General features: G+C 45.1%; 2 protein-coding genes and 1 long non-coding RNA gene across 6 annotated transcripts in view; 1 reads left to right on the top strand and 2 right to left on the bottom strand.

The window, feature by feature from the left end:
• LOC124175659 overlaps positions 1-15,573 on the bottom strand; it is a 69,537-nt gene that overhangs the window by 6,294 nt on the left and 47,670 nt on the right. The window lies entirely within an intron of this gene.
• On the bottom strand, positions 3,844-6,299 carry LOC124175070 (dynein regulatory complex protein 9-like). Its single transcript, XM_046554974.1, has 7 exons — positions 6,192-6,299; positions 5,827-5,996; positions 5,621-5,722; positions 5,322-5,562; positions 4,909-5,115; positions 4,625-4,756; positions 3,844-4,522 (listed from the first exon to the last, which is right to left on the bottom strand). Exons 1-7 carry the CDS (start codon positions 6,246-6,248, stop codon positions 4,322-4,324), a joined length of 1,110 nt encoding a protein of 369 aa, XP_046410930.1. The 5' UTR covers positions 6,249-6,299; the 3' UTR covers positions 3,844-4,321.
• LOC124174624 (acetylcholine receptor subunit alpha-like) overlaps positions 6,934-15,573 on the top strand; it is a 58,287-nt gene continuing 49,647 nt past the window's right edge. For 3 of the 4 annotated variants that reach the window (XM_046553957.1, XM_046554044.1, XM_046554196.1), the window contains exon 1: positions 8,971-9,419. The gene's annotated coding sequence lies outside the window, so the exon portion shown is untranslated. Of the gene's footprint in view, positions 7,002-8,970; positions 9,420-15,573 lie in introns of those variants that run through there. The other variant, XM_046554121.1, reaches the window with a different exon arrangement.

Genomic DNA, 15,573 nt, shown 5'->3' with positions numbered 1-15,573 from the left:
TACGAATGAATTGTATTAGAAATGTTAAATTTCTCATAGACGAAATCGTATTGCATCTTGGTGAATCGAAAGTGTTATATTTTTGTAACTAAAAACCCTGGAAACCCTAAATAAATCACCGAAGGAGGCTTTTCCATCAACGCCGGTTTAACGGGGCAGTAAACTGGCGTCTCTCCCGGTATGATAAATGATCTTTCAAAGGCTGGTGAAGTTTTTTTCGCGCGGAAAATTCTTCCGTTTATACGTCAGAAGGCTCGACTATACAGCGAGTGTACGGATCAGTTTTATCGTCCAACATCCAGCACAGGCTCACAAGACTCACTTTCTACGCTAGGCTTACTGGCGTCTGTCAGCCCCTTCGATCTAGGTCAACCCTTTCAATTTCGCCTTATGCAAAAATTCGTCCGAGGAATATATAAGTAACGTCGTTTGTCACTCGGTGAAAGAAACAAAAACGAAAAAAAAAATTTGAGGTAAACCAGATCCCCTAAATTTCAAGGGCCCGATCGAATCTGGCACTGAATGCGGAAACAAGGATGTACTTTATACTCGTGCGATTGATCTGCGCTTTGAGCTTGAAGATTTGTGTAGAAAAACGATGCATAGATCACGCACCTCGGAGTTTCTTCGAAGCGGGAATGAGAAAGGAAGGAAAAACCAGAGACCAGTTATGGGTAAACTAAAAGGCGCTTAATTGCACTTTGCATCCACTGCTGTTATCCGCACACGCCGATGGCTGCAAATGCATACGTAAATTCAGATCCTCCGAGCGATCGAAGTGCCGCTGCATATTTAGCGCCGACGTTTCGTTAGTTACAGTTAAGCTAATTAAAGTTGGATGTTAAATCCGAGGTATTCTATTAATTGCGGTCGACCCAATATCTCTGGTTCGTTCACCGGGAGGTCGGCCGAGGAGGAACTGTGCGCCAGGTTGGCGGGCGCAAGGGTGGAGGGAAATTGCAAAACTCTGCTTCCTGCATTTGACCCAGAATCGCAGAGATAACGGACCGACAAGGTGCAACAGCAATGAATCCCCTTTGCATTTTCCTGCTGAACCATGCACATGCATGTTGCCCGCTTACACCCAACTCCAAACACCGGTACTCGAGGTAACCGCCTCTCAACAAGGCGCCATTATGCCTTTCCACCAGGCTTCCACCGACCTGCATCGGACGAAACTGACAATTGTGAGTTTCAAACTCTTCTCGTGGAAAACGACGATTCGCTGTATATTGTTCTTTGCGCCAGAGAGAGAGAGAGAGCGAGAGGGAGAGAGAGGGAGAAAGAGAGAGAGTCGGAACGGGAGCGCCGTGTCCATTTTATCGATTCGTCGTTTGCACCGTTGTCCGAGATTTTTTTCGAAACGGTTAAAAATCATCCTTATTTTCAGTACCGTCCATTATCCCCACTCGTAGTGCACTTAAATTACAGCGCATGCTAGTCGTCTTTAACCCATTCGGTCACAGAAGCCACTATACTGGCATCCTGTTTCTTTTTTTTTGCCAATTTATTTTATATTCTATGCAGAATTCTGATTTTTTTTTGCATTTTCAGGTAAAAAAATACTTAAACTTTGGAATGGGGATAGGATTTTTTATGAATCCATAATTGTTACAAATAAGTATAAGCGAAAAAAAAAAAAAAAAAAAGAAACGTATTTTCGAGAAATTTGATAATAAACGTATACTGAAAACGCTTGGAATTCATTGGTTGACAAACAGAGATCGCAGAATGGCTATCAAATTTAAAAAATTCAATGCTTGGGGATATTTTTCACCCTTCCTGGGGGTGCAAATAAATAGTATTCTCAACCTAAATTCGTAATGTCAACTAAACCTCACTAAAGAAAACTGTCTAGAACAATGTCGATAATTCACCACGTTTTCAACCCATTGCAGGGGCTGTTTTCAGCTTTATTATACTATTCACGCCAGATTCGCATTCAGCTTCTAAAAATACATAGATAACGTGTAATCGCACTTACGTGCCAAAAAAAAATTCAGGATTTTGCATGGAAAAAAAAAAATAAATAAATAAATGACGAAATAAACGACGAGAAAAAATAAAGGGTGCCGCTGTAACGGCTTCTCTGACTGAAAGGGTTACCACCGGGCACATCTGCTCTCCGTCGAAGCGAATGGAATGGAAACCGACGCGAGGTGAACACCTGCAAGCGGGCCACAGCCCTTAGACGAGAAGCCGTTAAGACTGCGCCACAATAAAGTAATTGGCTAGGGGGTGGAAAGACGGAGGTTCGCGTTCTCGGGGCTGAGGGTGCGTGCTGCGGCACATCGCGGCGCCCATTTCTCAGGTCTAATCTAAGGAGGTGACCGGTCAGTAGGTGAGCCAGGTTCGCATGTCGCTCCGCATGCACCCCGGAATTGTTTGTATAGAAGTCGGGCTGGCGCAGATGGTTCTTCCGTCTTGTTAACGGGGTCAGACTCGCTCGACTCGAGGGTACACGGATACGTAATCGTTCGGGGTGGTCCTTAAGAGGGTTGTTTTTCAGTTATTCTAGCCGAATTGCACTTCCTCCGAATAAGGAAAAAAAACGTCAGATTCGACGAGATTGCCTCGCACGACGATGTGTACTTTTTTAACTGAGACCTCGCGGTCGGGTTACAGATTTTTTCGGAACAATTAGTACTCTTGCGATAAAGTACATACCGAGGAAAAAAAGTTTTTCCCACGCTATTTCCATAAGCTACTACTTCGATCGCAAAGCTGACCACCTTGGAGTCGATGCGGAGTGCCCGAATATTCAGGGAATTCTTTTTCCATAAATTTGAAAGCGTTTAAGCCCCCGGGGGTATAAAAATTCAAAAACAATCCTATCAAGGACCACCCTAATAATCGCTCGACCCGCGACTTTCGACTTTTTCTGGGAGGTCTTTTAGCCGCTTGAAGTCGGCGCGGAATAATTTAGGGCAGGAATTTGACATCGTTCGTGGAGTTTCGTGCGATCGGGTAGGGCGATCAGGGCGACGAGGGAGGTCCGGGAAGTCGTGGATCCGGGAAAAGTGCCTCCTCGCGTGAACCGCATGCACAGAGGCAACAAACCTCTGAATCTCGGCCGGGCTGTTCCACTTTCGGATTCACAGCCGGCCACGATTCGTTATTATTTTCACTAAAACACCTGCTATCTTACCGCCGCTACGTGACGCGCCTCTTAATTCGCTCCCTGGTTCCTTGCAAATATCTCCCGGCACGGAAAGACACGCGCCCGGACGTAATTTTGATAAATACCAGGTGGATTTTTTAGGGGCAGCCGAGATCACGGGTCGATCTCCTTTCTGAAAGCGACAACTACCCCGCTTTGACTCTGACGTCTGACAAACACCGATACTTAGCCGATTCTACGACTTCAAAGGGCCCGGCCGGCTGCTGTCATAAAATTGCTTTATAAAAAAGATTCCCTCGAGACGCCCGGCCGTTTCTTCAAGATGTTCCTTTTCGCCGAAATCTCCGTGTGCTTGGGCAAATACGTACACGCGTAGATCCGCGCCGCCTTGAACGGCAGAAATCTCCCTCGTTTTTCAACGGGATTACGTTATATTATATACACAGTGTTGAACGCGTAGACTATCTTGTCGGTGAAACGACGTTTTTTCTTCTTTTCGAGATTATAACATCACGCGATAGGTCTGAATTACACAGATCGACAGAAACAAATTTTTGGTTTTTCCCGAGTTTCTGTTTAAATGAACAAATTATGATTCTACACATAAGATTCGAAATTTTTGGTTGACGGTATAATCAAGCGGCAGGTAGCAGCAGGTTGAAATAAAAAGCAAACTTTATCCGATGTAACTATTTTTTCCTTTATTAGTTACCGGGAAGAAATTAAAAATTTGACGGTGTTATATTTTAAAAAGTGTACAAGCGCCGGACTGTTTCTACGCGTATATTGAAAATCGATATACCCTCGAGTTCTCCGATTGACGAAGTACACACGCAGATGTAACATGTGTCAATTGTACCCGCGAACGGGATCGTTGAAGGTTCGTTTGTGCGAGATGAAAACTGAAAAGCCTCATCGAGACGCGCGATTCTTGTCGATAAAATCGTTTTCACTCTATGCATTACCCGATATGGATATTTATACAATTATAGGAACGAATCTGCGAAGCTGCTGAATATTTCGCAACCGAGTGAACGCGAATTTAAAGCCCCGAGGCAATTTGGAGGTAACTACCTCGTCGGGTAATTTTTTTATTTTTTTAACCGGGAGGTTGTACATGTATCGTTTGCTTTTCGCATGGTCGATGGTTACGAACTTTATACCATTTTAAAAATTTTTTTATCTTCGAAAGCTGCGACTTCATTTCTTGCTCTTAGCCGGGCGTTTCTTCTTCTTTTCTTCGGGTCTGTACGGGCCGAACTTTTGGCGCACCATAACACCCCGCCACCAGGCTTGAATTTTAATCGTACTTTTTCGCACGTGTTCCTCGAGCTCTTTCTTCCTGCGATCAGCTTCTTTCTCCGCCAAGTACGTGTCGATGAAACTCCGTTTCTCTCGTTGCTGTAGTTACAAAGAGAGTCCGGAGAAAGGATACGGCGGAAAACGAAACAACTCACTTCCACCATTCGCCTCGATCATTCAAACGAATATCGCAAAGCTTACCTCTTCCTTCAGTAGCTCCAACGCTGTCTTCTCCAACTTTATCTTCTTCTCCAGCCTCCCGATCTCGTTCGTATACTCGGTCCATTCTCGATCGTGTCTTTTCTCCCAGCCGATTGTCAGCTCCTCATTTTCCTGTCCGGCGTGAAATTCGACGTTAAGGAGGGGATACAGCTCGCAGGTTCTAAAATCTACCCCCCCCCCCCCCGCCCCTCGCCCCTTCGGCCCTTAACCGAGTGCAGAATGACTGCGAGAAACGCGTTCGTCTCATTGTCAGATTTACGTACCGCGATGTTGTCGCACAAGAAAGCTTCGATGTCTCCGGTGATACGATTTTCATTTTTCTCGTCTATCTCGAGCTTCTCCAGAGTTCGGCGTAAGTCTTTCTCCGCGAACCGACAGCGCGCTATGTTCTGTTCGCATCTGGCTTTCTCCCAAGCAGAAACGTACGCGATCGACGCTCTGCCCTTTGCCTGTTGTGCCTCCATTTCTCTCTGAAACGAGAGGCGTCAAGTATCTCTTTACGAACTCTACCGCAGCTGACAGAGAGAGAGAGAGAGAGAGAAGAGAGAAAAGAGAGATTTTCACCCTGCGAACGACTGAGAACGATGACAGCGCATTCGAGGTAGCGATAACAATAACATCTAGCTTATAAAACTTGAAACGAAGAATCCCGAATATGAGTTTCTCAAAAAGGTACCAAAACCGTCGACAATTTTTCGACACGTTTCCTCCTCTCCGATTCGTTGGCTATTCTATCTTGAGCGATTAGCTCTCGCAGCCGTTTCACCTCCTCGTTGTTTTTCTCCGCTTTGGTGAGGATCGAATATTCCTCTGTTTGTGCGTCGGTAAAACTTTTCGGGATCGTTGTCAGGACTTGGAACGATCCGCTTGACCGCAACTCCTGGACTGTATTCTCCACGATGTTTACCAGCTTTGTACTGGAAGGAGATGTTCGCGTGAGCAAAAACAACGAGAGCTTTCGAAATTGCGACGAACCTGTCGCTTGTGAGCTTTTGAAAAACAGCTTCCGTCTCCATATCCTTTATGGCTCGCTCCTCGCTGGTGTAGAGTAAACGTGACTTGATCAGATCCAAATACCTGCGGGAAGGAATAATTTTGGAAGCACATGGCAAGATTATAGACGCGAAATTTTTCCTGGTTGAAGAAAATTTTCATTATTTCCCAGAGAGTAAAAAGTTCACCTCACGTCGGTCGGCACGAAGTTCAAATTAGTACCAGTTTTCTTCAAATTGTTCCTTTGAAGGATCGCTGCCATTTGTTCGAGGCATTCTTCCAGGGACGATACTATTACGTCTTTTTCCCAGGTCCTTAAACGAACTTCCGTTCCATTTTTTACCCCACGAACGACCGCCTTGGGAGGAAGAAATTTGAACTTGAGACGGTAATTTCCCCTTCATCCACGTCGAAAAAAGTTTCAAGACACCCGCCGCCCCGACTTTGAAAACAGAAGTGTGACCACCTTCGGCCGATCTCAAGCGAAGTAAAAGTCTACCGCTGGTCTTATTTCGAGTAAACCGGCTCTGTTTCGGGCTGAATCTCGGCTCACCTGACGGTCGGGATCTCCTCGGGCGAAAAACGAAGCCAAGTCTTCATCCCCGAGCATTCCGTAAAAAATGAAACAGAGACACGTCGGGTGACACTAACGAGAAAAACCGGCAGAACCCTAATAAAGGAGCGCGGACTTAATGTAGTCGTGGCTGGAACAACAATACTTACCCCGCAGACTTTATCCCTAAGCCTTGAAGCGGTCGTTTGATCCATCGCAGTCGTTGCCGGGGAAACTGAGCACAGCAATTGCGGCGTGTGGCGTTATTATCATCGCACGGAGAGCGAGAGAGAGAGAGAGAGAGAGAGAGAGAGTGGCGGGGGGTGGGGGGAGGAGTAAGCGCCGAGCTTAGACTCGGGATCCACTCTTGCAAATTGCCAGGGATGGTTTACCTGGATCGAGGGCGGCGGCGATAGTCTCGAGGCGATTTTTGCCAGTGAAGCATTAACCTGGCTGCTGATTCGGGCCGAACTTGTTCATCATCGCGAAAGATGAATCCCGGAGTTGCGCCAGCTCCGGATGGATAACTGTGAACACTGAACACCCTGCCGAGTATCTCCTGCCGGACCACTGACTCGGACTAAAGCGAATTCGATGCTGAAAGCACCGGCTGGCTGGATGCAGACTAGACAACGACGTTTCCCGGAGGCGTTGCTCCTGCAGTTAATTAACGAAGCTTTGACTACGACCAGCAGTCGGCTCGTTCGTTGCAAGGGACTCGCGCTTATTCCCTTTGTCGAAACGATCTTCCGACGGGACTCCGGCTTTCTTTATGCCTCCTATTTCGCCCGAGCTCCTGCAGCCACTTTGGTAACTTTCTTACGGTCCTTGGTTACGCTTCAATATCCGGTAAACGTCTACGAAACGTGAGTGAAAATGAATTTGATCCGGAAACGTGAGTCGTTTCTGCGTCCTTCCGTCCGTCAGAAGCTGATCCGTCTCTCCTGCGACTTTATTTTTCACCCACTTTTCAATAAGTTTTCGATAAGCCGATGCTTGGTGAAAAGTTCGACTGGATGAAAAATCTGGACTTTATCTCGATCAAACGTCCATCTCAACAGCGAATCGTTTCAATTCTTCCAACTGATATTCTCTCACTTTTTTTTTCTCGTTTACCGTAGCACGACGAATGAGAAATTTTCACTCTCCGAGAATTGTTCCGAACATTTTTCACCGCGTGTCGATGATTCCCATTCATGCTTTTGAAATATCGTCGAGGGCCGATCGATGAGGCAGCGTTTCAATTGTCTTCGAAAGAAAATTTTCGACTATCCCGGGGTTCGATCGACCGGAACGAGAGAGCGAAGGTTGGAGCGAATGAAAATTGATCGGGCTGCGCGGGGCGGTGAATTAGTTACTTTTTCCCAGTGCCTCTTTTCGTTGACTTATCCGCGCTCGAATGTGGCGAGAAGAGTGCTTGTCCTAGTTTTGATTGGAAAACTTTTCCCAGCGAAGACTTTTAATTGAATCTGCATTGTCGAGGAGGCCGTCCGGCATACCTAGTTAGGTCCTCGAAAATCCTCTCCCGGTTCTCCTCGGTATTCCTTTCCGCCCTCAAAGATCGCGAGATAATGGACCAGACCGTCCTCCGCACGTGCTTGTCCCCCTTTATTACATCATCCCGATTCGGGCCACACGTCGGTTCTCCGCTCTTCGTCCCGATCGCGCGTAAAATCCCGCCTTCGAAAGCTGGAAAAATCCTCTGAACTCTGAAAATTTCTCAATAAGGTAAGTGTACCGGTTACTGATCCTGTCCCAATCATTGACCCGTTTCGGTTGTGTCTGGTTGATGCTTAGTTCTAAAATTACAAAATACCAAATTTGTAATTGTCTAACCCTCTGGCAATTGATTTTACTCGTCGAGAAATTCACAATTTGTGCCGTAAATTGATAATTTTGTCAAATAAAAGGGTCGATAATTGGGTCGAAAGGTGTTAATAACTAGTACACTTACCTTACAAGTCACTCGGAAGTCCCAGAAATGGTCTCGCGGTGAGAGTCGAACGAGACTGATAATCCGGTGTCGGCGTTGCCGATAATCAGCGGCCGGTTACATTCCAATTTCGCTAATTACCGCCGACCGTCTCATCCGGAGGTCAGAATAACGCGCGCATTTCGAACGTCTGAGAATGTTTACCGAAAATGTTCACGTGTCCAATCGTAAGATGTTTTGAAAGAATTCAGCGCGTCAATTATTACACGATTTATATAGTAAATTTGATAAAATGTACAAGAAATCACCTAACAAATTACGAAAGATGAAAATTCGTACAGTTGATTGTATAATTTTTGACCTGGCATACTTTACGATTCGTGCTTTTCGTAATTTATTACATATTCGATCGAATTTACATAACAAATCACGTGTAAAAAATCAAACGCCGAATTCTTAGAAACCATTACATGATTTGTCACGCGAACATTTTCAGTAGCGACAAGTTACGGTTACAGCAGGTGCCTGCTTATACGATACGGAATGGATAAGGGATCCTGCAAGCTCTCGAAATTTGTGAGAAAATGGATATCCGAAGGACGGACGGACGGAGTCGTCGTGGAAAGCTCGGGACTGGCGGGTGCTTTTTCGAGCCGTCGCGTCAGCTGGCCGAGCGACGGCGTCGCGACGCCCTGCGTCGGGTGAACGGGGAACCCAGGAATGGACCGGACCGTGGCGAAAGCTCGAGGAAGGTCGGAGTCTGCGCGTCGCGTTGCGACGGCGCCGTGGTCGTCGATCCACCCGAGCTTTCAGCGAGGGCGAGGGCGGTGGCGGAATCCGAGGTTGAGCTGGTGCGGTGAGCTCCGATAGCGAAGGCGGCTGCACTCGGTGTTCGAGTTTCGACCGACTGCGTCGCGACGCTGGTTAAATTCGGGCCGATTTCATGGCGGCTCCCCGTAGAATTTCGCCCCGTATTCACCGCCGTCGCCGTTCTTCTTCCTGTCGTTGTCGTTGTCGTCGTCGTTGCCGCTGTTGCTGCCGTTGCTACTGTTGTTGACGTTGTTGGAAAACACCGCCGATGTTCGTCACCCCCGCGTTTTTCTCCGTCGGGAGAATTTCGAGCATCTTCGTCGCGTAGCGCCGAGGTTTCGCGAGGAGTGCACGGTTCTCGCTCTGCTCGCCGTTTCGCGTACCGAGTCGCGAGATAATCGCGGGTGTTTTATCGTTGGTTTTCACGTGCAGTCACACCGAGCGAGGCTTGAGATTACGCCGGAAATCCCATCACCTTCAGAACGGTGAGTTATTGTCTGTACCCTGCGGCGGATGGTGATCGCTGTGGATCGGGACAGGGCGCGGGTTCCGGTCGCGCAGCGATCGGCTCCTTCGTCCCGAGGAAAAAACCCTCGCCTCGCAACTCCACGTCTATCACCAACCCCCGTTAGTAACACCGTCGAGGACACGTGACCGCGGTATCGAGAGTTTTCATTGTTTACATTTACAAAATACACGTAATTTGGAGGCTGCTTTTTCAGACTCGGCAAGCTCGAGCCGAGCTCAGTTCGACCGCGGTAAAGAGCCGCTGTTAGGCATCGAATCAACGATCCGATGTGACTTTAGAGACTGGCTAATTGTAAGTACGACACGGATACTGCAACGCGGTAGCAGTTGCGGAGCGTTTGTTGTTTAAACACAGCGGCATTTGAAGCAATTGGAACTGATTCGAGACAATGGGATTGAATCTGGATGTCGGATCGTCGTTTCGCGCCGATTGCAATCGACTCCGATACTTTAGCGACAGGCTTAGCGAAAGTCCGCCGATACGATCGAAAGGCTTCTCTGTATAGAAAATAATCGCGCAAGAGGTTTAAACCACGTTGAATCGCCACAATTATCTGCAGGTTCCGTGTAAGTCAGGCAGTAAAAAAAGGCGATTAACAGGCAGGAGAAACTAGACGAGGCTGAAGCTAGCAGCCAAACGTTCCAACGTTCGTTCGGGTAAGGTTGCGGTCAAGTCCGAAAACCAAAATTTTGCGAAACACCTTCGCAGAGTTACAAGGATAAGGCTGAACTGCATTTTCTTAGTTCCAACAAGTTTGGCTGCCAACTCTTGCCGCCGGTTTCACCTTCGCGAAAACGAGCGGCATCGGCCTCCGTTACCCGGTGCACATGGCAGTGAAGGACGCACCTTCGCCGTAATCCCCGTATTGCGCCAACGGCCTGCTTAGCAATTCCGAAAGTGTCTTTGGCGAAAGAGGCGAGTGCTTTTGTGCGAGAGCCGGGTTAAGACTCGGTGCAGCAAGGGAGAAAGGGAGGATGGATGATGCCCCGGAGCCACCGATATCCACCGGGAGGTTCACCCGGTTCCGGGAACTTCCTTCCGGTTTCTCCTCTTCCTCTTCTCCAGGAATTGGCACGGAAGTGAAATCCGTACCGACGATGAATTTCAAATCGGACCGAAACGCTGCGAGATGTTTCATGCGAGTTCGAATTTATCGTCCGTATCCGTTTCCCGCTAAACTCCCATCAACGAGATTTTTACCACCTTTCGATATAAGAGTTATTTTAAAAGAAACTTCTGCTCCCGTACTTATACGAGGTGGGTTGAAAAAGTGACGGGAATTTCCTTGTTTTTTTTTTTTTCTTTATGTTGTCTTTATGGAAAAGAATTTCATTCGTTAGTCTACAACAACGTCATGTATAAACCTCCTTCAAAATGGTCCCCATTAAATATTATACACTTATACGCCAGCGCTTTTTCCAATCACCGAAACGCTTCTTGAACTCGTTCTTTGGGATGTCATTCAATTCTCTCAGCCATGCCATTTTAACCTCGTCTAGGCTTGCAAAACGACGACCGTTTTAAGGTTCTCTTAATGTATTCATACGGAGCCATTTCTGGCGAATATGGAGGCTGGGGCATCGTTACGGTGTTTTTTCTTTTCTTTTTTTTTTTACCAAAAAAGCAGCTGCAGGAGCAACGAATTCTCGGATCGATTTTCAAAATCATCGATCTTGCCAAAACGCGTGTAACTTTTTTGACAGCAGACGGTAAACCGAATATCCAATACGTCTAACCACAAACACCGACGCGAAAACGAAGATATCGCAAAAATCGTTCTAACGCAACACGCAACATTATAAAATTCCCGTTATTTTTTTAACACACCTCGTAAAGCGAGAAAAGCCGTGACGGCAACGGGGAGGAAAATTTCTTGCCCGATATCACCTTTCGAAGACGGATCTTGGCTTTCGCGTCAGATTTCACGAACCCAACTCCGGGGTTTCGAAAGAATTCACAACGCGAGGTACTCTCGTTGTTCCACTCACCGAGCGATATCAAATTTGACACGGTTATTTCGGCACTCTGTATCCGCCGATTTGTAACCCTTTCGTTCGTTGTCGATCGATACCTATTTGCAGGCAATGTCCTTAGAGATTAACGATATTGTCATTCAGGGACTCTGGAAGCTGAAGAGATTCGATCGAGTTGCGCTGGGTGGGAAAACAACACCCTGTACCCAAACGTACGTGCAAACCCAATTAAAAAACAGAAGCTAAACGACAAACAAAAAAAAAAAAAAAAAAATTTTCCTAGTAAATTGACCGTTTTTCCGAGAGCAAAACGGACAGCATTGTTTGCGCGTACGAACCCGACGACACTCGATAGATTTCAATATCGAACCGTTCCGCGTGTACACGCTTATATGTACGGGAGTTTTTCATTTCCACGAAATTAAACTGTGATCTGCGAACGAAACTTTTTGGTCACACTTCATTTCTCTCGGCGTTACGTTGTATGTTTAAGGTAGGGAAATTCAACGTCACGTACCTTAAAGTTATCGGGCAATCGTATTCGAGGCAGGGCGAAGGATCGTCAATCATCCGGCCGGCATTCATCTCAAAGTATAATCTATTGGTTGCATAAGCAGAATATATAGGTATATAACAGTCGGTCGGTTTTTCTCTCCTCCCATTTTCCCGCTGTTTTCGTTTTTTCTTTCATTCTTCCTTCGTTTCTTTTTCTCATTCTCCTCTCCACGGAATGGAAATTATTTGCATTCAACTGGTACGATAAGATCCTCCATCGGAAATAATTGCGTTCACTTTCAGCTGAATACACTATTCGCGGTTACAATGCGAACTTTTTCCTCCCCTTTTGCACATTCTTACTTACTACTCACTCGGCGCTTACGGCCAAAGACGCTACACGCTCCTGTACCTACGCAAAAGCGAGATCGTACGATTGATTCTACAATCTACACGCGCATTCTTCAACCTTCGTTGCTGTTTGAGAATCGTTCGTTTCTGTTTAATCGAAAATACCGGCGAGATAGCTCGCTTCGCGGCCCGGGTTTAACGGCTTGAAAAAGTTTCACCTCGCGGTGTAAGCTTGTCGACGAGTTTTAAATTAAAAAAAAATCAGAACGCAACAACTCGAGGACGAAGATCGTTGTCGCGCAAAATCGGCGAGTCGATTGCCTCGATTACTTCGCATTAGGATAAAGACAAAGCGATAAGGTACTCGAATCGGTTAAGGGGTTATATCCGGTCAGGATATTCCAAAAACCAATTATTTCGATTCTTTTTTAATTTCACTTTCGTAACGTACGTATATTCGAGTACATACACAGAAAATTTCACGTAGAACCGACAAATATTCTCGAAGTTACGCGCACATTTGCAAAGACGCCACGGAGCGTTTGAAAGTCCTTTTGAAACGTTGAACGGGTTTTTTTTAAAACTATGTTTTCAAAGTCGGTAAGCGAGATTTCTCGGAAACGGATGAACCGATCAGCCTCCAATTTTTACACGAGCTTTACGAATATATTTTTCGGTCCTTGATCGAAGGTTTTTTCTCGCCGGTAAATATCTTCCCATTTTATATAAAATATAAGGGGAAAATTTTTATGGAAAATAGAATTTTTTTTCTCTCGGAACAAAGAAGAGGGAAACCAACGAACCCCTGAAAATCCCTGATTTTACAACACCTCGAGCGCTACACGCGCTCTTTTCTAAACTTTGTACAAAACCGGGTTGAAAATCTGCTCCGAAAATAATTGAGCGTTGTTGCAGATGCCTGTGAACGTTGACGAGTATAAAAAGGAAAAATGAAGGCAAAATTTTTGTGAAAAAATGTCACGTCACTCGGCGGAGTTACGGTAATCGGTATAAAAATAAGTGAAACAAATTGCGGGAATGGACGGAGTCGACTTCTTGCGGTCTGCGTCGATTATATTTACGCAAGAGATTTGATCAAGCCAGAAATAACCCGATATACGTATACTTCGGGCAGCTTCTTACCGAGGATCTGAGGAAAGTGGACACTGGAGATTACACTCGAGAATCGAAGGACGCGAACATCTGGTGGAAAAGGAAGAGAATAGGCCAAAATAAAGGAGAACAAAAATATCGCGAGGGGAAAGAGAAAGAGAGAGAGAGAGAGAGAGACGCGAGTGTAAAAACAGTGGAATATCGAAAAGGTGGTTGCCGTTGTAGGAGGAGAGAGAGACGAAAAATAGAAGAAGAAGAAAAAGAAGAAGAAGAAGAAGAAGAAGTCTCCTCGAATATCCGCGAACGCCTTCGCCTGCCATCCAAGGATCGAGACGTCAATCGGACGCAGCACTTTGCGAAGCCCCGGATCAGAATCCATTTTAAATTCTCCCCGGAGTCAGGGACGAGTCACTACAGTAGCTGCCATTCGCACACGTGCCCGATACACGCGTGTACGTGTAAGCACACCTACGCTTTACTTGACACGCATTTCTCTTCGTCTCCCGAACAGAGACAGACACGCAGGCAGCGTCTTAACGTCGGTGTATATTTATTTTATTTTCCTTTGTTTTCGTTACGTTTCGTTTCGTTTCGTTTCGCATTTTTTCTCCCTCGCTTCTCCACCCTCTCCCATCGTCCAACTTTTTCTTTTCTTTCCTTTTTTTGTTTTTGGTTTTTTTTGGTTTTTTTGACGAGGATGAAATCCAGCAATATTTCTCCAGCGTTCCCCCTTTGTGCTCAAGGGATTGTACGAATATTCCTAAGGGATAAGGAGGGGTGAGAAAGCGCGAGAGCGAAATAGTGCCGGGGGGGGGGGGGGGAAGGGATGAAGGAAGGGCCCGGAGGGGGATGAGCGTAAGTTATGACGTCATAAACATCAAGGGCTCGTCTCGAAAGTTGCCGCTTTTTTCATACAGTTATACTCGTTGCATTGTATAACGTGGGTACAAAGGTAGAAAATGTAATGATATGTGTACGAAGCCACGATACGCGGGATATAAAGTGCAAGCGATGTATTACGGGTATCGCGTCGTCTCGATCGCTTCGCGATAAGTGCACCACGTCGATGAAAGCTCAATTTCATTCTCGCGCCCAACACTGAGAAAAATTCAGTAAAACAGGTATCGTTAATAAACTGTTCGAGTGTTGCTGGGATTACGAAAAACGAGTTACGAGTAACCATTTTGCGCTATCGTCGATCCTTTTTTGGTTGTTGCAACGCAAAATCAGTTTGTTCGGTTCACTGTACTTTTTTAATTAACTTTAGTTTTGGGGCTCAGTAACGAGGCGATCCACATTAATGTCCGATACATATTTTTGTTGGGAATCTAATGTTGCAGAGAAAAGGTATCTTGTAATATTTTGATAACTAATCTCTTTCAAAAGTTATCCAACGTTAAAGTTGAAATCGCTTTTTTCGCTTTTAACAACGAAAATATTAGACTTGTCAGAAAATATTGTGATTTTTTTTTTTTTTTGAAAGGCACTTCAACAGTTATAAAATCGTGTGATTCAATTAGTTTTCAACTTAAGCAAATTAATTTTCTACTCAAAAAAAGGTGATTTTAAAACGAAATTATTTAATTCTCGCGTTCATTAAAATAATTAGCGAGACGACGTATATTTAGGTAAGTTATTTTTTATTACTTACTTAGAGTACCAAAAAGTATGACTACATTTTATTCACTAAATTGATTAGTTTAAAAACATGTATTTTCGGTGTTATTCTTGAATTATTTTTGAAAGAGTTTACTTATCAAAATATTATAAGTTTTTTTTCTAGAGCAATAAATATCCTACAAAAATATGCATCGAGAATTCATGTACATCGCCTCGTTACCGAGCTGCAAAATTCCAAAACAACTGAAATTATTTTCTCGCGTTAATTGAACGAAAAATGGAAAATTACGTTCAGTAACCGTTAAAAAAATTATTAACGGCTCAAATTGTAACATGCGTCTCATTTCCTGTTCCTAAAACTATTGAAATTGTGAAATTAAAAGAAAACAAAGAAAACTATCGATTTTTGTGAACCATTTTAATATATATATATCTATATAAATATATGTATACGCGATTGAAAAAATGTTGAATACACGTAGCGAAGAGAAAGCAAATAAATTTAAACAAACGAAGAAGCAGAGGATATTTGATCGGCAGAGGTATCTTGGCGAAATA

Source organism: Neodiprion fabricii, chromosome 1 (assembly GCF_021155785.1).
Source record: "Neodiprion fabricii isolate iyNeoFabr1 chromosome 1, iyNeoFabr1.1, whole genome shotgun sequence".
NCBI lineage: Eukaryota > Metazoa > Arthropoda > Insecta > Hymenoptera > Diprionidae > Neodiprion > Neodiprion fabricii.
The sequence above is the reverse complement of the archived record's forward strand: the minus strand, read 5'-3'. Positions and strand labels throughout refer to the sequence as shown.

What these genes read in the sequence shown, in the direction of transcription:
- LOC124175070 (XM_046554974.1), bottom strand. Translation starts at nt 6,248, where the DNA reads ATGCTCGGGGATGAAGACTTGGCTTCGTTTTTCGCCCGAGGAGATCCC. An exon ending in GAGGAGATCCCGACCGTCAG is followed by an intron (nt 5,997 to 6,191) that starts GTGAGCCGAGAT and finishes CTTCCTCCCAAG; the next exon opens with GCGGTCGTTCGTGGGGTAAA. An exon ending in TTCGTGCCGACCGACGTGAG is followed by an intron (nt 5,723 to 5,826) that starts GTGAACTTTTTA and finishes TCCTTCCCGCAG; the next exon opens with GTATTTGGATCTGATCAAGT.